Below are 23236 nucleotides of genomic sequence, written 5' to 3'. Positions count from 1 at the left end.
CAACGTTTCTAGTGACAACTATTTGGAAATTTTAGGCAAGATATATGTTTTCCACAACTGGCTTTTAGAAGCCCAGTTGCATACCTTGAAAGAGGAGCATGGCATTTCCCTCTTTTCTGGAACCCTGACCGTTTGGGGCAGGTGGCATCACTTTGAGACAGTGGGCAATCTCAAATAGGTTTTGACTTAAGGGCACACACCTTTTATCCTACAGGGAGTTGAAGTAAGTAAATTACAGTACTTTATATAGCAACCTTGAGTTAATTATGAGGTCGTGCCTGATGTATAGACAAAATGCCATAATGAAATCTGGGTCATGATGAGAAGCAGCGTCCAAACTTGAAGTTCAATGGAAGAATTAGAGGCTGTGAACAGAGAGAGACATAGTAAGTCCTGTGGAAAAAAAATATACCTGTTTGACATGGATCAGACATCTTTGTGGTATTCCAATAAAGGAACCTACTTTGTTCATTGCCAAGAACCCACTTTCTCCAAATGGCCTGGACTGAGGCAGCAAGGAAGTGAAATTAACCCAACCTTTAGGAGTCCTGCTAACTTAGAGGGTACCAGGGACACCTGGCAGCCAAGGCTATTGCAGGAAACCTTGTTTGTTGGATCACACACCCCAGTCCCAGCTCAACCCAGGTAGACTTGGGGCGAGATCTAAGGCCAATATTTGGTACTTAAATGGCTGGATAACTTCCTTCTTTAAATATCACCTTCATCTATACAAGCAGCTCATGCAGCTCAATATCAAAAAAAACAAACAACCCAATCCAAAAATGGGCAGAAGACCTAAACAGACATTTCTCCAAAGAAGATATACAGATCACCAACAAACACATGAAAGGATGCTCAACATCACTAATCATTAGAGAAATGCAAATCAAAACCACAATGAGGTATCACCTCACACCAGTCAGAATGGCCATCATCAAAAAATCTACAAACAATAAATGCTGGAGAGCGTGTGGAGAAAAGGGAACCCTCTTGCACTGTTAGTGGGAATGTAAATTGATACAGCCACTATGGAGAACAGTATGGAGGTTCCTTAAAAAACTAAAAATAGAATTACCATATGACCCAGCAGTCCCACTACTGGGCATATACCCTGAGAAAACCATAATTCAGAAAGACACATGCACCCCAATGTTCATTGCAGCTCTATTTACAATAGCCAGGACATGGAAGCAACCTAAGTGTCCATCAACAGATGAATGGATGAAGAAGATGCGGCACATATATACAATGGAATATTACTGAGCCATAAAAAGAAACGAAACTGAGTTATTTGTAGTGAGGTGGACGGACCTAGAGTCTGTCATACAGAGTGAAGTAAGTCAGAAAGAGAAAAACAAATACCATATGCTAACACATATATATGGAATCTGAAAAGAAAAAAAAATGGTCCTGATGAACCTAGGGGCAGGATAGGAATAAAGACACAGATGTAGAGAATGGACTTGAGGACACAGAGAGGGGGATGGGTAAGCTGGGACAAAGTGAGAGAGTAACACTGACACATACACACTACCAAATGTAAAATAGCTAGCTAGTGGGAAGCAGCTGCATAGCACAGGGAGATCAGCTGGGTGCTTTGCGACCACCTAGAGCTGTGGGAGGGTGGGAGGGAGACACAAGAGGGAGGGCATATGGGGATATACATATGCATATAGCTGATTCACTTTGTTATACAGCAGAAACTAACACAACATTGTAAAGCAATTATACTCCAATAAAGATGTTTTAAAAATCACTTTTATCTTTTAGATAAAAGAGCAGGGACCAAAAGGTTTTAAAAAAAACCCAAATGATGCTAGAATTCCTTGGGTGTTTTCCTCATCTCTCCTTCTTACTTTCTGGAAGTCTCATAGATCAGTTGCTGACCGAGTGGGCCTCACATAGAACTGTCTCCTCAGGGTCAAGAACTTCCTATGTCCCCAGCTGCCGGCCCTGAATGGGAGTCGTGCTCACCTCTGCAGCTCTTGCCGTCCTCCTGCAGGGTCCCCGTCACGCAGCTGCACAGAGGCCCGTCCACCCGGCTCGTGCAGATCTGCTCACACCCTCCGTTGTCCTCACACCAGTCCAGCCCTGAAAAAGAGCCGCTGGACAAGTTACCTGCAGACAGTCCAGCTCTTCAACTCGTATCTAAGGGCAAGGCCTTAAAGAGAGGAGTGGAAGGAAAAAATCCCGGTACTGTCATGAGTTTTTAATAGTCTGTGAAAAGATTTCATTATGGAAGAGGGCAGGCTTCTCAAACTGGGGTCCCCAAACTGGCGTCCTCCAGCTCCTTGTTCACCAGATTCACATAGGAGGCAAAACACACCCCAGGCTTAGCCCGAGCCTTCAAATCCCACTGTTTTAATCATGTGTAGTGTGCTTTAGGGAACATACATACTTTTTCTCCTAATAGGTCCCACTGAAATGATCTGTTCTTTAGGTTCCTTGGTGTAATCTGTGGCAATCCTGGAATTTTGAGGGCAATTCTGAAAGACAGAACACCGGAGGGAAAATTTCACACAATTAAGCTGATAACTTATTCTTCACCACGTTTCCGCGTCCAAAAGAGGCAGTGGCTCTGCCTGGAGCACAACTGCAGCTCAGATTAATTAGAATCAATCCATTCCTGATCATTGAGCCCACTGGGACTCGGGGCTTTATGTTGAACAGAATTAAATATACTCTCCACACTAGACTTAGATTCAAAGAGGCTCCCTTCCCAGGCAGGAGGATTCTGTATCAGATCAGACAATAATGTATGCAGCAGCATCTCTAAGTAGCTCTGACCATAATTCACATCTCGATCCGGCCAACATGGGGCGAGCATAAAGCTGCAGTGTTAAAGGTTAGGGACCGGGTACTGGTGCAATAAAATCTTAGGGACATAGCCATACGTCGTGGGGATGTAAGCCTGGCATGGACCAGATGATTGGTTTGTCACCTCGTCCCGCCAGCCCCTCCAGAGCCTCAGGCCTGGATGTGGATTTGGATGATCTGTGGGATAATCCCTGTCTAAAGGATACCTGGATAAAGTGTATCCTGAGCCCGGGAGTTTGCTTCTGTGGTGGAGGGGAGCTTGGCCCCATCGCTCACCTCAGATGCAGATGGCCTGGCTCCTTGAGACTCTGGCATATTGGTTCTCAGGGCTGATTTTGCCCCCCAAGGGACACTGGGCAAAGTCAGGAGATATTATCACCCCAGGTGATACTGGGGTCTAGTGGGTAGAGGCCAGGGATGCTGCTAAACAGCCTACAGAGCACAGGGCAGCCCTACAACAAAGAATCATTTGGTCCACAACGTCTGTAGTGCTGAGGTTTGAGAAGCCCTGGTCTAGTGTTATGCCAACAACAGACTGACATTTCTAAGTCAGATAAAAGGAGTAAATGGTCATCATTCTACCCTGCTCTCTTATTGTTCCAGCGCAGATGACTGCCACTCCTAGGCATCTGAAGATGGTTCCAATGCAGCCCCTGCCAGGTGCAGTGAGTCCTAAAGAACTCTAAAGAGCCACCGACGTTGGGATTCGTGACTCCCCACGTGGGGAAAACTGGAACTGAGAGAAATAAAGCTAAGCACTGAATTGTCATGCTCTCACTTACTATTTTACAGGAGTACTTTTCTGAATCACAGAGGGACACTGCGCAGTGCAGATGGACTTCATCGTAATCCCCAATGAACTTAAAGACGGTGACGTGGAAGCGACAGGTGAGGGAGACACCGTTTTCCTCGATGCCAATGGTGTTGTCTTTAATGTTCTGACACCTATTCGGAAAAAAGGGACTCTCTGCTTCACGCTTTCCTGTTTCATACAAAAACCATCATGAACGGTAAAAATGCCTTTGCGTTTGAAGGTGACCTCTGGAGTGTGTGGGTCTGTCATTGACTACGACTCCCTTATAGTTTCAGTTGGTTGGAAAAGCATCAAGTAGCACCTCAAATTAGGATCTTAACTGCAGCTGAAAACAAAATGACCACAGGGCCTGCACTCAATTTCCCTCCCCGCCAGTTTCTCATTCCTCCCCCTCACAAGGCTGTGTTTTACTGATAGCAGTTTAATAAACACAAGATGAGTCCTTACATCTTCCGTACTTTCTTCAGTTCATTATCAGTTTTGGCAGGGGCCCCTTTTTCAAGCTCTATTGGGAAATCTTCCCACAAGTGAAAACAGGTGGGAGCTGGAGAAGATGGACCAGCAGTCAAAGATGAGCTGAATGATTGTTTTGATGTAGGAATCACTCCCTTCCCCTCTCCTTGTGGTACTGAGCCAACAGGCAGGGACACAGGTATCTCGCCTCCACCTGTTAGAGTTTCTTAAATGGACCACAGTCTCTTATGCCCCAGGGTCTTTTCATGTACTGTTTCCCCCACCTGGAAGCCTCTCTGCACTTCTTCCGCTGCTAACTAACCCTGCTCTTTCTCCAATGCCCATCTGTGGCTCCCCCTCCTATATACACATGCCCTGACCAGGCAGGAACAGGTGGCTTTGCCTGGATTTGCCAACAACACCCTGCTGAGCCCCTGGGGTGCAGGAACCAAGGTGTAGTCCTCACTGTGTCTCCAACACACTGGAGGGCACGCAGTAAGTATTTAAAAAGATGTGGTACATATATACAATGGAATATTACTCAGCCATTAAAAAGAACGAAATAATGCCACTTGCAGCAACATGGATGGGCCTGGAGATTATCATACTAAGTGAAGTAAGTCAGACAGAGGAAGATAAATATATGATATGCTTATATGCTTATATGCGGAATCTAAAAAAAGTGATACAAATGAACTTATTTATAAAACAGAAATCGACTCACAGACTTAGAGAAAGAACTTATGGTTACCAGTGGGGGAAGGCTGGGGGCGAGGGATAGATTGGGAGTTTGGGGTTGACATGTACACACCGCTATATTTAAAACAGATAACCAGCAAGAATGTACTGTAAAACAATAAATAAATAAATAAAAATGAAAAATAAATTAAAAAGAATACTTAGATGCTCTTTAGTCAAACTCACACAAATATTTGCCTGAGAAGCAATAAAAGCTATGACCCGTCTTTCAGCTCTGAGAGAACGTGTATGTGTATATATAAAGCTGTATTTTTACTTTTGAAACATTACGTACAGTATTAACTCTCAGAACCGATTTGTTTGAAATATGGTATTAAAATTATACTTAATTTTTAGACCAAAAAAATAAATCTTTTTTTTAGACTGGATGAATCAGTGACTGAATGAACGAATTGTGCTTCCATGGCCAAGGTTGGCCCACTGCAGCCAAGAAGCTCTTTAAAATGATCTTATCAAGATAAAAAGGGTGACTCTTTTCCTTATGTTTCCTTCCCCTGGCCCCCAGGATTCAGTAGCTTCGTGATAAGGAAAATTAAAAATTGAAGTTATCCTTCAGCATTCCCACACCTATTCAGTTTGGTAGTTAGTCCATAAGGCACTAGTTTCCCAAACGCTTTGAAACAAAAACTTACTTGCCATACTTTTCCTTGTCACTGTGACTCATTTGAATAATCTATAAATTGGTTCAAGGATTCTACAACATTCTCAGCCCTCCAGTCTTCACGCAGACCTTCCGTCTTAACTAGACCCCCAGCTCCCAGAGACATGATTTGAGGTTTAAGTGTCAGAAAAACAGGAAGCAGAAGGAAGGGGCCTCGGGAACCAGGGACAGGCTGTCTGGATGCCGCCTTAGGGGGACAAACAAACCAAGCACTAAAATCCTTTGTCCACTATCAGAGGAACAAGTGTCCTTTCCTCTGTCTGGGCACATGAAGAGAACAGAGAAGTGACCTTCGTGTGCCCAGACTTTGGCATCACTTGTAGATGGCGGTGGCGTCTCTGCCCAGAACGTAGCTGGAGAGGAGCAGCTGGCCCCTCCCCCCAAATTCTGATGCGGACCCATTCTGCTGCTCAGTCATTCAGCACTGGGCAGCAGTTTTCCCCTAAGCTCACTGGGAAAAACCAATAACCACGTCCCTCCAAGAAAGGTCAAGAGGACTCATGAATTAAATTCTCTCACACGATGAAATTGCTTCACACCCAACAACTGTTTAATTTGAAGACCTTCATGCAGACCCTGGGGGAGCTGAGATTTATGAGCCCGCTCACTTACTCTCCCTCTCTGGGTCAACTCTATTAAATACTATTTAAAAAATGCTAAACGCCACAGTGTCCTTCAAAGGCAGCCCAAGACTGCCCACCCAGGTTTGTTGTACAGCGGCTCAGATCAGTAGCTCTTTTACTTTGGGAAAGGACCATGGCTGGGGCGGGGGGAGGGGGAGGAAGGGAACAGTTGAAGAAACGGAGACCTGTGATGTTAGCCAGAGCATCTGGGCCTGTTAAGATACCACATAGTCACCAAGTCCTTCCCTCTGCCCCTAGGGAGGCTAAAAATCAACTCAAAAAGATAGTGCCTTCATGAGGCCTTTGCTGAAAATCCCACTCTATGCCTCAGCAACGCAGGCCACAAGCCACACCTGGCCAGGTAGGGAGTTGATGCGTCTTGGTGCTTGAGAGATTTCTTCCTCTGCCCCTTGCTGGTTGGGTGTCCTTGGGTGAGCTGTGTACAGGCCCTGAGCCTGTTCATGTGCAAAATAGTGGCTATTTATTGTTTGTCTGCCTAGAACCATACTCTTCTTCTTTGGGGGAACCATTCCTTCCTTCCCCAACTTTAAGGCTAATTACAGTATCCACAGCACTCCCTGACCACTCCAGGGAGGGATGCTGACTCAGGCCTGGGGTAGGATTCAAGAAACACTACCCCCAAACCTGGCACCTTGAATATTTTAAGCTGAAGGAGTTTGAGAAAATGGCAGAACCAGGAATGTCCCTCTTCTCACCTGAAGCAGGTCATAAAGCCCTTATGTGAGAGGTGCCCTCCCTATACCAGAAGGAAAGGAGCATCCTTATCTCTGAAGACAAAGGGACACTGAGATGAATCTGAACAGTCTGGCTAAGATTCCCCACAGTTTACTACAATTACCACATACTCTTGACCTTCTCCACGACTGTCCACTCTTCATCAAACCGGGCATAACGATACTCAGCTTGAACTGTTTCTTCGAGTCTTGGTTTCCTTATGAAGACTCCCATGTCACGTAAAACTTACATTAGATAAATGTTGTGCTTTTTTCCTGTGAATCTGTCTTTGTCCATTTAATGTTCAGACCCAGCCAGGAACCCTAAGAGGGTCAAGAAAAACTTTGTCCTCCCCAACACCAGGCAATTTAATGTTGCATCTCCTCCAAACAAGGCAGAGGAAATCCATCCAAGAAAGGCTAATCATACTCCTTCTCAGGGATTCTCTGAATTGGGGTCAGAAGGAATGCTCACTCCTGGGGGTTACAATGCTGAAAAAAATGCCAGTGTCTAACGAGGTCAATGAGAGAGACAGAGACAGAGAGGGACAGTGACTGAGACAGAGAAACAGAGAGCAAGGGATAGAGGGAGGGAGGGAGTCTTGACAGCATCTGGCTTCCTGGACCCAATCATCCCTGAAGCCGCATCTACTTAACATGATTTGGTTTTGTAACCATTAAGTGCCTTGCTTTTGCATAAACTAGTTTGAAATGGCCTCTACCACTTATAAGAGAAAGAATGTTGATTAACATAGTCAACTGCTTTTAAGAATTATGGTACTGGGATGATGGAAATGTTCCAAAATTAGATTATGGTGATGGTTGCACTTCTCTGTAAACTTACTAAAAATTATTGAATTTTACACTTAGAGCAAGTACATTATATTGTATATAAATTATGTATGCAATAAACCTGTTTAAAAAGTATTGTTGCTTGACAAAACCAGTAAGTGTTTTTATAAAATAAAGATAATTATCATGGTTGTTGTTTGGTCCACAGTCTTTTCTTCTTTTTCATTCACCCATTCATTTATTCATTCATTCAACAATTTTGTTGCATAACCACTCTGTTTCAGGAAATATGCTAGGTGCTGGGCATATACTGGTAAGTAAAAAAAAAAAAAGAAAGTTTATAAGCTATTATTCTAATCCCTTTTAAATTTTCATAGATTTCCTATTCACCAACCTTTAGTTATTCTCCTTACATCCTTTCGTTTGCAGATAATCCACATTTAACTCAGATTGAAATTCAAGTAGGCAGGACAGAATGCCCTTTTGGGTCACATTGAGAGTAAAGCATTTTGTAGTTAATGCCACATGGAACTGGTGATCTATCACTAAATTGCTGTGTGATTTTAAGCACTGCTTGATTCACTAAGCCTCAGCCTTCTCATCTGTAAAATGGGGCTTATAATATCTACCTCATACGTTGTCATCAGGATTAGATAGTTCTTGGGTGCAAAATGCTGGCCCTGTAGGTCGTCAACAAATGTTAGTTCCCATTCTCTTCCCTAAAAAACAATGTAGACAAATCTAATACTAAAGGCTCTGAGACTGTCCTCCGAGAAGAGGCTACCCACCCTTCTTCAATGATGAAGTATCGGAGCTTGTCATTGCTGTCGCGGGACGGGGTGGCGTAGCATTTGTTCAGCGTCAGAATCAGATGCGTGGAATCAGCTCCAACCACAAAGACCCCTACATACAGTACATCTCGAGTCGTCAGCACCACTTCGCCCTGGCGGTATGGATGTTTGTAGGAGGCATTTTTGTAGAGCGCCATCTTGGTGGTGAAGCTGCCTTCTTGGGTTGGAACTGTCAGGTTAATGACGCTACAAGAGAAACAGTCATAAGTCAGGGAACCCCAAGCAATGTTATCTATTCAATTACCATTTTCCAAGCTGAAAATGCAGAGGGAAGGCCAAGCAGAGAGTAGTAAAGTCTAATAATTAAATTTAAATAATTAAATCTAATTTTAATTAAAATTAAAAATTCAATTCCTCAGCACCTCTCTCCCCCCGGCACATTTCAAGTGCTCAATGGTCACATACAGCTACTGTATTGGAGAGTACTGATATAGGGCATTCCCATCACTGTAGAAAGCTCTATCGAACAATGCTGGTCTAAGGCATCTAGGTTCAGAAAATATGAATTATTCTCTCCCTAGTGCTTCAAAGACAGATGCTAGTAGTTTTGACTGTGCTAACCTTAACTGTCAAGGAAAAGACAGAGCAACGTGCACAGCCCATGAGATTCTCTACCTTAGCATAGGCTTCACGACAGAGTCCAAGGAGATCTTGATATCCAGCTCATAAGCACATGAAAATTCCACACTGATCGTCCTGTCCCTGGTGATGATGTTGCCAGTATTGTTGGCACTTTCTATCCAAATGGTGTTCTTATACATGATATGAGTGGCATTGGACTGCAAAGCAAAGGGAGGTCAGAAATCATTAAATCTGGGCGTGAGTATGTAGCTTGCATTTCAAATCCACGGGCCGGAAAGTAGAAAAATGGCTTCATTTCCTATATAACCCAGAGGCCAATATAAATCAGGATGGAGCTAGTCTCAGCACTTACTAGAAAAAAAGTATTACAATAAATGTCAACAGCACCCTTCAGTCTGATAACCTTGAATGCCCACGGAGGGTGATTTCATGTACCACTGAATTCTAAGTACAACCAGTCCCCAGTTATCTGTGGGAACCCAAGCTGGGGACAGCATGAAGTATTGCCATCCTGAGGTAATATATATCTTCTCTTTCAAGTCTTAATTCAAAATCCAGCCTCTGCCAAATCTTGTACCAGACATGCCCACAAGTACTTAGACGAACCCACGCATGTTTCACCGTCTTGCAACTTTCACTCCCTGATAAAAAGTGTTAATGAACACAGTTATCCAAAAAAGACAGCAGGAAGGCCCAGGAGGAAGAGAAGTGAGATACTTTGCTAACCTATGAATTGGATAACCCGACACAAAATGCTGTGACCTTGCTGTATTTCTGCAACCAACTGTTAAGTGATGTCTGGGACACCCTTACACCCTGAAATAGCTGAACCCAGCTGTCTTTACCTGGAAGAACAACAGAAGCATGAGAGAGGTAAAAACGTGTCAACATGCAGGGCAAAGGACAGCAGACAGCGTGAACCAGGGAAGGAAGCATGTCATTTATCTTGCTTTCAGTTCAACCACTTAGCACCCAATAATTAGTTTCCCGCTGTCCTTCATTTCGCGTATGTCTTTTGCTGTTTTCCAAGGAGCATGTTTCTAAGTCAAACCCCTGAAGTTGGCTTAAGAACAATCAATGTGCAAACACCTGGAGCTGTCACCGCCTCAGCCACATGCTCTGTCCTGCCCTCGTTCCTCACCTGCACAACGTTTCCACAGTTCCCTTTGGTGTTGTTGATCTGAAAGGAGATAAAGTCCTCTCCCTCAATGCCGGTGCACTGCCTGTCATTGATCCGCACACCCTCCCTCTCGAAGCCGAGCTGGAAGAGTTTGCACTTAGATATGGACACTTCCATCTGGGCAGCCTTGCAGATCACCTCTGCGTCAATGATGTCGTGGGAGTCTGTGGGGAAACAGTCATTATGAAAGGCATGTCAGTGGGAGTTGGTCTTGCTGTGTGGGTGGGCGAAGCACCCCATTCTCTTTAGAAGAGGCTGATGGTCTTCACACAGAGGCTGCAGCATTTCTAATGAAGCTCTGATCAAACTAAACAGGTATATGAACTCATTCAAAGCAATAACTTGGGCAATGCTAGGGCCTTTTTTTGTTTGTTTTTTTGGCCATGCCGTGCGACATGTGGGATCTTAGTTCCCCGACCAGGGATCGAACCCACGCCCCCTGCATTGGAAGCGAGGAGTCTTAACCACTGGACCACCAGGGAAGTCCCCAGAGAGCCTTTTTTTAAAGATGAAAATGCTATACAAAGTGTCTTTGATCTTTTCTTCCTAAACCCAGGATTTCCGCCCCACTTTGGTGGTAGCTACTGTCCGTAAGCTCCATACCGCATCTGGCTCACTGTGGCCTGGCTAAAGAACATGCCCCAAGTGAGGGCAGCCCTGGTCAGGCCACTCCACAGCCCAGCTGGTACCCAGGCCAGCACTAGGAGCTCTTGTTTTTTGAAATGGAATGCGCCAATGGACATTTTCCGTGAGTACACAAACACAGGCTAATAAGCACTAAAGAAACAGAGAGAAACGTTTTTATCTACTTAGGTGAAGCCTTTGAACAGCACATGTGGTCCCCTTCTGTGGAGCCTTCTGGTCAACCAGGCTTTCATTCTCTGATGATGCTAAACATGGCGTGTGCCTTCTGAGTTCCTCGGTTCAGCCAAGGACACGGGGCTGGGAAGCAAAGCAGGTCTCCCACAAGCCAACCAAACGAGTGTGCTCTTGGCCAGGGGACAAGGCCATTCCTACCTTAAGGGGACTCCTACCTGGAGTCCTAGTTGTTTGCTGTTTGCTTCGACATTTCTGTTTTCTTCAGGACCCACAGAAAAGCTTCGGGCCCGATAAAGCTGGCTTTAAACACGTCTTACAGCACCTGGCACTCTCGTCCTGATTCTTTCATGTTTTTGTCAAACCACCTTATCTCCCTGTGAGTCTAAAAGATCAATTTGGATCCCTCTAATGTTGAGCATGGCCTCAGATGGAGCTGGCTGATTCTATGCATGTCCAAATTTGCGTGTTATCATTTATTGAAGAAAAGGATGTAGCTACAAGGAAACGAACATCAGCCTGCTTTGAAGAGGTCCCGTTCCTTCCTTGTTCTGCTTAAATGCTCATGAAAGCTTCGTTACTTGGGTTTCTAACCCACGGTGTGGGACGTGCGGGCTCCCACCCGAAAGCCTTCCTACATGGCTGCCGGGCATCTCCCGCGGGGCCTGTCTGGCCGGGGGTGGGGTGGCGGCAGGTGTGACTCACTGTTTCCATAGGGAGGGGGCTCCATGCAGCCACACAGCTCCCCTCCGTTTTCCAGCTCACAGGTTCGATTGGGACAGTCTGCCCCCAGACAGGGATCTTCAACCACTCCTGCTAAAAAGGAAAACAAACAGAAACACAACTTGATTTTCACACCAATGCACGGCAGCATGTGGTCACACTCTGGACTCGCCACTTCAGTGGACCTGGTGTGGTCAGAGGGCAGATGCAAATTAACAGACAATACAGAGTGAAGTAAGTCAGGAAGAGAAAGACAAATACCGTATGCTAACACATATATATGGAATCTAAGGGAAAAAATGCATGAAGAACCTAGGGGTAAGGTGGGAATAAAGACACAGACCTACTAGAGAATGGACTTGAGTATATGGGGAGGGGGAAGGGGAAGCTGTGACAAAGCAAGAGAGTGGCATGGACATATATACACTACCAAACGTAAGGTAGATAGCTAGTGGGAAGCAGCCGCATAGCACAGGGAGACCAGCTCGGTGCTTTGTGACCGCCTGGAGGGGTGGGATAGGGAGGGCGGGAGGGAGACGCAAAAGGGAGGGGATATGGGAACATATGTATATGTATAACTGATTAAATTTGTTAAATAAATAAATAAATAAATAAATAATTAAAAAATAAAAAAAGAAGATCTACTCCCACAGTGATTCATCTGGATCTTGGGCCTTGCAAACCGCCCCGCCCCCAACAAATTTAGACCTAATATGCTAGAACCTCTGACTCTCCTCTTTTGCAAAAGATAATCAGGACATGATACACTTGTAACTAACAGAACCAACCTGAAGGCTCCTGAATCAGGCATGGCTCTCTATGCATAAATAATTAAGAACAGGCTCAAATAATCAAGACATGAATCTACCAATAAAAACACCCATATGCTGAATGAACAAGCAATTACCACCCTAATGTGTTTAACCTACAAAAAAAAAAATGCAAGAATCTACAGATCTTTATTTTATCAGTAATATATGTGTAATCCCTTTATGTATCCAACCATGGCTTCCTTGCAACCAGGCAGATACAGCCAGCTCAACTCCAACTCAACTTGCCCCTTGCCATGTGCCTTCTCTTTCTGATCTGGGCTCTGACCCATGTTAAGGGAGCCATGTTAAGTAGAGCTGAGTTTGGGGCACTGAAATCAATCAGGAATCCTATACTCTGTCCGGCTATCTTAAAGTCACTAACTACACTGGTCCCCTCCTCCAACCCAGAGAACCTCACCTTCCCCAGCTGGTGTTTCCAATTCCATAACTGGTCAGGCACTTAGAGGGGAGTCAGGCTCCACTGAAAATGCGCCCCATGAAATCTGCTACAGCTCACAGCTCTCCACCCTCCAACCCTGGAAGCAGATCTATGGGTCGAGATGCAGACCAGCCAGCCAGCCCTGGATACAGTGATGCCACTGTGCTTTCACCTTAGAAAAGAGTCTGCAGAAATAAAATAATTCTCTTACAGCAATTCTCTTTCTCAATCCACTCGGTGCTGAGGATCCCGAAGGAGCGGCAAGACTCCCCGTAGGCAGCCAGGGAGCCACACAGCTGGTACTTCCTGTGGTTGTAGCAGCCGTCCAGGTAGCAGGACTCGTAGAAGGGAAGGGGGTCGAGCAGCCCGTAGCAGGGCTGGAAGAAGCCCTTCATGTCCGTGAGCTTCAGGCAGTAGCCGTCGCCCTGCATCTTCTGGATGTGCACGTTGTCACACATGGCTGCGTACTGGGAGAACTGCAGCTCGTTGCAGCTGGGGGCGAGAGGTCTGGTCAGGGTAGGAGGCAAAACAAGGCATCCAAGATGGCCAATGAAAGGGCAGACCATGGCAGTGCCCTTTTTAGCTAACCCAGAAGTTAGTGTGGGATGCTGATCCCAACACTAACAGACTATGTGACCTTAGGAAAGTCAAGGTAATTTCTGTTGTTACAACACTGGGATAAGTGAGGGTAAAATAAAATGATGGACTGGTAGCCAAAGTGTCAGACAAAAGGTGGATATTGATATAATAACCAGTAACCTTTGATATAACTGCTACAATAACTATTAACGGGTGTTCATATGATAACAACCACCACCAATAATAATAATAGTGACTATCACTATGAATAATAATAGCAATGACAGTTGGTAGAATTAAAGATTTGAAAGGAAGTCCAGAAACTTCTCAACCAGTTCCAGTTTAGCTATCAGAGACCAAAAGTAAAATCATCACAAGAAAATTGGTGTCAGGCTGAAATCGCTTATAAAGGAAGAAAAAAAGGAAGAAATGAAGGGAAAGGAAGCTTAAACAGACTCATAATTCCTTAGGAGGAACTGAATCTTGCTCACCTTTGGAAGCCCCAGAATAGCTTAAATGTGCAAAGTAGTCATTTTTCTAACTGTGGGCCCTAGAAGTGACATTTTAGAGAAAGCATCACATTAGGAATTCTGGAATCTAATCCTGGCTTTGCCACTTATAGGACCCCCTTACGTAAATCATTCCACTCTAGCCTCTGTTTCACCTAGAAAAGAGACTGGACCAGATGGTGCCCAAGGTTCTTTCCAGCTCTGGGTCCCATAATTCACAGGATAGTTTAATTTATGGCACATTTTTCAGTTTACACCTGCAGAAGGGTCAAAGAGGGTTTGGAGCTTCATTTTCACATCTGGGAATGTAGCTGATGTTTGGCGTATTAAAGCACGAGGGGACAGAACCATCGTACAAGCAAAGAAAGGCCAGGAAAGAGAAGCATATCTATAGCTCCTGAGAGGAATTAACATAATTCAGCAGCCCAGAAGGGCCCTAAATTAAACACCTTTGGAGTAACTTGTTTAGCTCATTCTACTTCAGCTGGCCAGAGAGGGGCCTGATGACAACCTCGAGGACTTCTGCTTTTAAAAAGGCTTTCTTGATTCCTACCAACTTGTCCCTGCACAAAACCAAGCCTCTGGTAAGAGTCACAGACACACAGTCTCAGCACTGGGGAGCAAGGGATAGCCCTCATCTCCTGGGTTAAATCTTAATCCCACCCCCTAGCAGGGGTGCGCAGTTGCAGTCGGGCAGCTGGCCAAGGTTGCAGAATTCTAATCTTGGGCACACGCTTCTGTTTAGCCGAGGGCTGGATGACACAGACATTTAGACTTTTACCATCTAAGCCTAGTTCCTCCCTCTGCTGTTCAAGAAACTGCTGTGCCTATTTGTATGATGAAAACTCCAGAGACCTTCAGCTTAGCTCTTTGTAGGAGTCCGGAAGGGTGATGCTGTACAAAGTCCCTTCCTCAGCAACACCTGTCACGGACGTGGGAGGACTGGGGCCCCTGAGTCCAGCGGCTGGACGTTCTCACCTCTTTTGCATGCCATTGGTTTTCCAGCTCTGGGCCAGCACCACGCTGCTCACCACAGGCCTCCCCCGCAGGGTCACGTAATCATCGGTTAAGTCCCCATTGAAGTTGCCACAAAGGCCACACACTTTGTTCTGCAGCCTCTCGCTGATGCTGATTTTTATTACGTTGAAACCATTGTAGTGGATCTGGATGTCAGGGCTGGTGTCGATCACCAGGAAGCCCTCGCTGCTGTAGATTTTGGTTGCCAACCCGGTTATAAACGGAACATTCACTTGTGTGCCATTCACCTGTCAAAGGAGAAAGAAAAAGTCTATGACCCTCAAAGCAGGGGCTGGCAAACATTTACTGTAAAGGGCCAGAGTAAATATTTTAGGCTTTGCGGCCCATATGATCTCTGTCAACTCAGTCCTCGTGGCAGGAAAGCTGCCAGAGACAATAGTAACTCAATGAGTGAGGCTGTGTTCCACTAAAGCTTTATTTACAAAAACAGGCAGCAAGGAGACTTGGCTGAATTTCATATGTTGCTGACCCCCGCCCTAGAATTTGAGTACTCACTCATCTAACTGTCCACAGTTCCCCCGAAAGAAGCAAAATATGGAGGCAGAGAGTTACAAAAAAAAAAAAAAATGATGGAAAAGTATAACTCACAACAAATGACTGGATTTTTGTATAAAACTTTATCTAGCATAAACCAATTACTGAAAACGAAATCCCAACCCTGTGCTAAGGAGGGTCTAACATGGTTAAAATGAACCTGGGGATTATTGCTATGTTAATTGTTTTCTTGTTTATAATGTTGAAACAGGAGGTACCCTCCCAGAGGTCCTATAGGCACAGCATTTTCTCCATTTGTCATTTTCTTGCTTTATAACAGTTTCTTTTTTTCTTAGCCCTTAGGACAGAACATAACATGCCTTTCCTGAACTTACAAAATAAATTCTTCTCCCCCACCCCCGCCCCCAGGTTATTAGTAACTTTCATTTCTTAAAAAAAGCAGAAGCCTTTAAAAAATATGATTCTTTACTATTTTAGTGGCTGGGGGTATTTTATTCAGCACAATGTCAGTTTTGCTGTCATGTGGTCCCTTTTCACTTTCTTGCTGCTGTATTCTGGACCAATGCAGTTGTGTCTATGTGGGCCAATTTGCAAAAGGAATTGGAGTGTCAAAAACAGTAGCAGCTTTCGTTGACGTTAAAAACCAGTATTAAAATCCAGACTTTTCCTTTTAAGCCTGCAAAATACTGCCAGTCTTTTCCCTAATGCTGGATACTAAGCTATTTGATGACTCTTCATATAAAGATATTCCCAGTGCACAATTATCTGAGCCGGTGATAGAAAGCAGATACAGTAACACTCAATTTCAAAAACGCTCCTATGCATGTGCTGGCTCTCTCCCTGGCCCTCCCTAGCTGGAACCGCAACCCGGGGTAGGGGGTGCTGACTCCATGGTTCTGGTCTGTCTGCTGTGAACAGCCTGGTTTAGCTGAGAGGCTGGGGGTCACCACCACTAGTTCCCAGCAGATTATCTTCTTAAATGGAGGGTTAGGAGGAATGCAAGTTGGAGAGGTGTATTAGTTATGGGGTGGGTTGGAGATTCACATTTATTTATATACGGGTCTAAGATTCACAAGAAACCAGGCAGCAGGCCTAGGGAAGGGCCAACCTAAGGGAAAGCCACCATATCCCTCCTCTGTTTTCTTTCCCTTGGTGCGTCCTCAGGGGGCACTCTCATAGCGAGGGACGATCCCTCCCTGCCGTTTTTGTTTGTTTGTTTGTTTGTTTGTTTAACATCTTTATTGGAGTATAATTGCTTTACAATGGTGTGTTAGTTTCTGCTGTATAACAAAGTGAATCAGCTATACATAAACATATATCCCCATATCTCCTCCCTCTTGCACTTCCCTCCCGTTTTTATTTAGGTAGCTGTGTTTATAGGCAAACGCTTGCCTTCTCTCAGTTTCTAGAAAGGATGGCAGAGACGAAAGAGTGGGTCTTGGTACAGGTAGGCAGAGCCAAGAATCATTTTAAAGGCTCTTAAAAACAAATGAGATGCTTTTTGGAAATTAATTCAGAGTAAAAGTTGACTTAGCTACCATTTTCTCACCTGAGGCTCTATCAGCACCCACACCGACCTTACAGCCCTGAGACACTGCACATTTCCTTTGGAAATCGTTAGTCAAGGACTAAATGGGGCCCACGATTACGCTTATAGAATCTTTATATTTTCATTCTTTAAAATCTGGTCATCGTTGTATGGTACGTATGAAGCAACAGCCTATTATCCTCAAACCTCACGCAAAACGACAGCAAACAGCCCCCTAGACACGCCCTCGTTCCAGAGTACGTTTCTTAAGAATCAAGGACAGGATCGTCACCTTGACAGTGTGCCGGTCGTTGATGAGAATCTGCTCTTCGTTAATGTAGAAATAGACGGGAGAAATGATGGTGAGATTGGGGGACGACCACTTGTCGAAGTTGATGATGAGCTGGAAAGAGATGTCGGGGAGCTTCTGGCAGATGGTGGAGAGCACGAAGGCGCAGTTGGCTGGGAAGCGGAGGAAGGCGCCGTCGAAGGTGCGGAAGACGCCGCCGCCGGCCGCCAGGCAGTAGGAGGTCTTGGTGCTGTAGCAGCCGCGCACCCCGTTGCGCAGCGCGCACTCCTCGTCTGACTTGCACTGGCGCGGGTCGCACTGGATCAGGTTGCGCCGGAAACAGCGGCAGCGCCGCGTGCAGTCGCTGTTCCAGAACAGCTGCTTGGGCTGGAAGAGAGGCGCCGTTTGCATGCAACTCAGGATGTGGTCAGAGTTGGGGACCCCAAAGCCCAGTCCACCTGGACCCTTTCCAGGCGGGGCTGGCCTATCAGTAATGGGGCTGGAATTTGCAACAAGGAGCAGTAGGGAGGCTGGTTCAATTCAAACGTTACATCCCTTGCATGTAACTCAGATGCGAAACAATGTGCAATTTAGCCTTTACTGGTTTCAGTCAAAAATTTGGGAATCTTTACGGCTGGATTGTAGAACTAATCACAGCCAACCAACCAGAATGGGCAGCTGCCAGAGGAACTAAGTGAAGAGGAAAAATATTTGGTAGGAAATTAATCTAACAAGTACCAGCTCCACTTCAAGGAAGAAATTTAAATTCACTCAGTAATGATAAACCCCACCCTTCAATCTCAAATAGGTTAAAAGAAAGCGATAACCAACTCTTACGCTGAACCATTTCAACATTCCACAATACTCACTGTTCCAAACGTTTTCCTTGTATCTAATCTACTTCCAATTTACTTCTGTTGCAAATACTCCATTTCTATGTCCTGAAGTGAGAGACCTAGATAACAGTGAGGTTCCATGAAAGGAGAGCTTTGAGATCAGGCCCCCTGGGATTTGATCCCAGCCCTGCCACCCTACATGGGCCACCCTGAGGGGCACTACCAAGCTCCCAGAGTGTCAGTTTCCTCTCTCTAAACTGGAGATAATAATAATGTCTGGCAAGGCAGTTGTGAAGATTAAATAAGACATGTGAAGCACATTTTCCGGCTGAGAGAAGGTACTCAATAAATAATAGCTGCTGTTATTACCGGAGGAGGACCACTCATCCTCTTGCAGATAGTGAGGAATTATATAAAGTTATATTAAATACTACAACCAAGTGTATCACCAATTGGTGGCAGCTATTATTTTTCACTCTTTCTGCAATCTGTAGACATGACTCTGCTTGGGGACTTCGTGCTCTTGATCTTGTGCTTGTTCTAGACCAAGAATTCCAGGGAACTGTTGGAAATTGGTCGTGATTGTCACAAGCTCTGGACGCGCAATCTCAGCGGCCATGGCTCACGGGCCCAGCCACTCCGCAGCATGTGGGATCTTCCCGGACCGGGGCACGAACCCGTGTCCCCTGCATCGGCAGGCGGACTCTCAACCACTGCACCACCAGGGAAGCCCCAGAGGTGTTTTAATGGCACAAGATGGGCCTATGCTACTGTCTGGTCACCATTTTCTGTTTTAATTATAGACTTATCAAAACCCTGGATGTCGGACTTCCCTGGTGGCGCAGTGGTTGGGAGTCCGCCTGCCGATGCAGGGGACGCGGGTTCGTGCCCCGGTCTGGGAAGATCCCACATGCCGCGGAGCGGCTGGGCCCGTGAGCCATGGCCGCTGGGCCTGTGCGTCCGGAGCCTGCGCTCCGCAACGGGAGGGGCCACAACAGTGAGAGGCCCACGTACCACAAAAAAAAAAAACAACAACAACAACAAAAAAAAAAACCCTGGATATCAAATACAGATCTGACTCAGATCCAAGGGTAAGTAGATAGAGGGTGAGATCTTCCAGGAAAAGTTTTCTCAATCTGGTGCACTTCAAGATTCCAGTGCACTGCTGATTCTTTCATCCTCAAAATGAAGTAGTTCCTGGAACCAAGTCTTCCCCCCTTCCAGACCTGTAAAATATTGACTTTCTTTCTCTTATCAGATTTGCAGAATAATTGAGCGGATGGTCTGGCCTCTCTCTGATAAGAAGTCAGACATTACATGGGTGGAAAGAGAAAAATAACCTCAAGTATGTGGATATGATCAAGGGTAAATAACTCATCCCACAGGAGAACTTGATCATGAAACTAGCATCACAGTAAAGAGACAGGGCCAGTGCTGCTTTCTCCACCTTAATTAGACCTGACAACGTCAGCTGGGTGATTACCCTACATGCTAATGGCTGGATGTGTTCTCTTTTTATTTCCAAAGAAATCTGTTGAATAAACAAGCCTCCAAGCTTGTTTGAATTGTGGCAAGTAGATGTGGATTATCTGTTTTGTGAGTTTGCTACTTCCCAGATACATGTTGTTGTCAAAACCCACTGACTTTCTGATGAAAAGCAGATAATAATGTTTATAGTGCTAATAGCTGCCAAGAGCTGTAGTGTGCCTTCCTCAGAGCTCCAAGGGCTTTTACACGCATCATTTCATTAACACACCTGGATTTTTCATTTATAAAATGCTTCTTAAGAGAATTAACAAAAACAATAGCAGTTACCAATTATTGAACTACTAGGTGCCAGGTACTAAGCCACCTGGCATAGATTATTTATACAATGACTGTATTGAGTTGGTATTATTAGTAATCTTTTGTAGATAAGGCAACAGAAGCTCAGAGAAATGACACAGTTTGCTCAATGTCACATCAACAGCATTAGTTCAGCTAGGATCAAACCCAAATCTCATTCCATTATGTCACAGACACTCAGGATCTCTGTGGAGGGGTGCATGACACACTTGCTAGATGGATACATTTCAGTAAATCTCTGGACAGGGGAGCAGAGATTATAATAGTGTTTTTCAGTTTTGAGCCTGGTTATCTCTTCTCCCAGATTGTGGGAAAACGGAATCTATTATTATTTTCTCCCACATGTTCTGCCTCTTCCTTTCAAATAATCAATATTTCTAAGAGCTTAACTTCAAAACTCACCTCTACCAAGAAGCCTTCTTTGATCAATTTTATGATTTTACTCTACTTTTCCCCATCTTTCTAATACAACATTTAAACAAATTTCCCACCGAAAATGAGACTGAAGGTAATGTCCATATTGATTTTCTTTTATCTCCTCTCAAAGTAAAGCCAACTTAGTTGTTCTTGAACAAGAACAATGCATCTTTACAGAAAGGAGGCATTATTTATTTTTTGCCTAGTTTATTTCCAGTTCAGGCATTTCAGTTAGATTTTTTTTAATGCTGCGGCTCTTTTTCATCTTAAAATTGATTAGTTTTCTAGGGTATTATATTTCATTTGTTGATATGTTATTTTGTAATCGTCCTCTTGCTCTTTTTTTTTTTTTTTTTTTTTTTATTAGTACGCCCACGCGGCTGTTAGTTATTTCTGTCACATGCATCCTCTTTATAAGGAAACTCAGTCTTTCTTTTTTTTTTTTTTTTTTTTTTTTGCGGTACGCGGGCCTCTCACTGCTGTGGCCTCTCCCGTTGCGGAGCACAGGCTCCGGACACACAGGCTCCGCGGCCATGGCTCGCGGGCCCAGCCGCTCCACGGCATGTGGGATCTTCCGGGATCGGGGCACGAACCCGTGTCCCCTGCATCGGCAGGCGGACTCTCAACCACTGCGCCACCAGGGAAGCCCCCGTCCTCTTGCTCTTTAAAGTGCTTTTTTTTTTTTTTTTTTTGCGGTACGCGGGCCTCTCACTGTTGTGGCCTCTCCCGTTGCGGAGCACAGGCTCCGGACGCGCAGGCTCAGCGGCCATGGCTCACGGGCCCAGCCGCTCCGCGGCGTGTGGGATCTTCCCAGACCGGGGTACGAACCCGTGTCTCCTGCATCGGCAGGCGGACTCTCAACCACTGCGCCACCAGGGAAGCCCTAAAGTGCATTTTTTCCCCCTCTCCTGAATAGATTTTTAAGTTCCTAAAGGCAGGGAACATGCTTTATCATCCCCAACGTTACCACTAGCACAGCGATCTGCAAATAGCAGCAAACAGCAGCTATTCTACGCTATTGTTAACTGTCTACTCGCCAGTGTACGGTGTTGATATCCTTTAAACAGAGAATGGCCTGGAGGCAGACCCAAGGGCTGAATACCCTCTCCAGGAAAGACCTCTTCTAGCTTAGCATTACAGCACATAAAGAAAGATTACAGGGTAGAAAAGTAAATGGTTTTGTGAGCTAATACGTTTTACTGAATGACGTCGAAGAAGGGCATCTTCATCAACTTTATGTGAAGCCCCCAGAGAGAGAGAAGCAGAGGGTAGGACACAACTCTCGGGGGATGGTACTAGAGTGACAAATGACACATGCAGAGATGGCAGCCCTCACTCCCTCTAACGGAGCTGCAATAAGCAGAAGAGGGAAAGCCCCGTCTGCCAGCCTCGAGCTCCATCTTTTCCAGTTAAAAGTGTCCTTAGCTGAGACAGCTACCAATGTCAGATTCACCACCGTCCTATTTCCAAACAGTAGCCACATCAGAAGCTTTCTAACTAAGATTCACAGGAGAAGAAATCAGAAGGGCCTAGAGAAAGGCGTGGAGGAGAGAGAAACACAAATGCTAGCGAGGAGGGGTGGGAGAGTGAGACCCAAACACGTTTCCCAATCCGGTACTCCGTGCGCGAGAGCCTCACCAGACCTGTCCTTGACCTCTCGGCCCCCCGCTCCTGCCTCCCTGCGAATCCACACCACAATCTTCGTAATCTAGTGGGAAGATGGGTCCACCGTGGCCCGCCTCTTGGAGCGGGAGAGAAATCTGCTGCCCGGCAAGGAGGACCCGGCGGGCGGGGCGCCCCTACCTCGTAGTACTTGCCGTCAGAGTAGCAGCCGCAGCTGTGGGGCAGGATGCAGCTCTTGCCGTTGAGGACGTAGCCGGCGTCGCACTGGCAGCCCTCCACGCAGTAGTGGTTGCAGTCGCTCTTCAGGCGGATCGCGGCGCAGCGGGGCTGGCACACGCTCACGCAGCTCTCGTAGTGGCTGTTGGGAGGGCAGGTGACGGCTGGAATGGGAGACGAGAGTCAAATCGACAGTCACCAGGACGGTCAACGCTGTCCTCTGGCCCATCGCTCACCCACTTGCGGAGACGGAGGCCCGGCAGGGAGGAAGCCCGGCGGGGAGGAAGGTTTGCCACCTTCCCTCTTTCCTACTCTCTCTGCTTATGGAAAGCCTCTATCTGACTTATCCCTGCGGAAGTAATGGACCAAAGAGCAGATGGAGGTGACGAGGCTCCTCACACCATCTTTGTCCTGTCCTCAGCCTTGTTTCCTGAGGTCCTCTAGAACCTGTTGCCTTAAACCCATCTCCCAACATGCATCTTGACTCCAGTGAGTCACTGGATGGCCTCCAGGGGGCGCCCCATATTCACTCCTGCCTTTAGGTCCCCAGGTGTGTTGATCTCCCTTCCCCATGTCCTTCTTCATCCTCCCAGCCTATCTGAATCCTGCATTCTTCAAGCCCCAGGTGGAGTCCCAACGTATGTGCAAAAGTCCTTACTCTTATACCAATACCGGCTCAGAACTTCCAGGACCTTTTTCTAAGACAGTAGCTTATAAACGGTAGGCCCCTGAACCTCTTGATTTCTGAGAAGGCAAACGTGCACTGTGTGTGTGCCTGTGTATACAGACCGACCCACGTCAGCTA

The 23236-nt window shown here is 45.8% G+C and overlaps 1 protein-coding gene across 2 annotated transcripts in view; it reads right to left on the bottom strand.

The window, feature by feature from the left end:
• Positions 1 to 264: 264 nt before the first annotated feature.
• Positions 265 to 23236, bottom strand: part of TECTA (tectorin alpha) — a gene marked incomplete at its 3' end in the record, with an annotated part of 67323 nt that continues 44351 nt past the window's right edge. The window contains exons 12-23 of one of the 2 annotated variants that reach the window (XM_082628502.1): positions 22396 to 22595; positions 17498 to 17881; positions 15123 to 15409; positions 13268 to 13563; positions 11788 to 11898; positions 10228 to 10430; positions 9120 to 9283; positions 8442 to 8690; positions 3600 to 3762; positions 2399 to 2486; positions 1975 to 2091; positions 265 to 365 (exon numbers count right to left, since the gene is read on the bottom strand). In XM_082628502.1, coding sequence (XP_082484628.1) covers positions 265 to 365; positions 1975 to 2091; positions 2399 to 2486; positions 3600 to 3762; positions 8442 to 8690; positions 9120 to 9283; positions 10228 to 10430; positions 11788 to 11898; positions 13268 to 13563; positions 15123 to 15409; positions 17498 to 17881; positions 22396 to 22595 — 2363 coding nt within the window. The remainder of the gene's footprint in view (positions 366 to 1974; positions 2092 to 2398; positions 2487 to 3599; positions 3763 to 8441; positions 8691 to 9119; positions 9284 to 10227; positions 10431 to 11787; positions 11899 to 13267; positions 13564 to 15122; positions 15410 to 17497; positions 17882 to 22395; positions 22596 to 23236) is intronic. The other variant, XM_082628503.1, reaches the window with a different exon arrangement.

Source organism: Mesoplodon mirus (genome assembly GCF_964341445.2).
Source record: "Mesoplodon mirus genome assembly, chromosome: 7".
Lineage (NCBI taxonomy): Eukaryota > Metazoa > Chordata > Mammalia > Artiodactyla > Ziphiidae > Mesoplodon > Mesoplodon mirus.
Note: the sequence above shows the minus strand (reverse complement) of the source record. Positions and strands in the feature narration are given on the sequence as shown.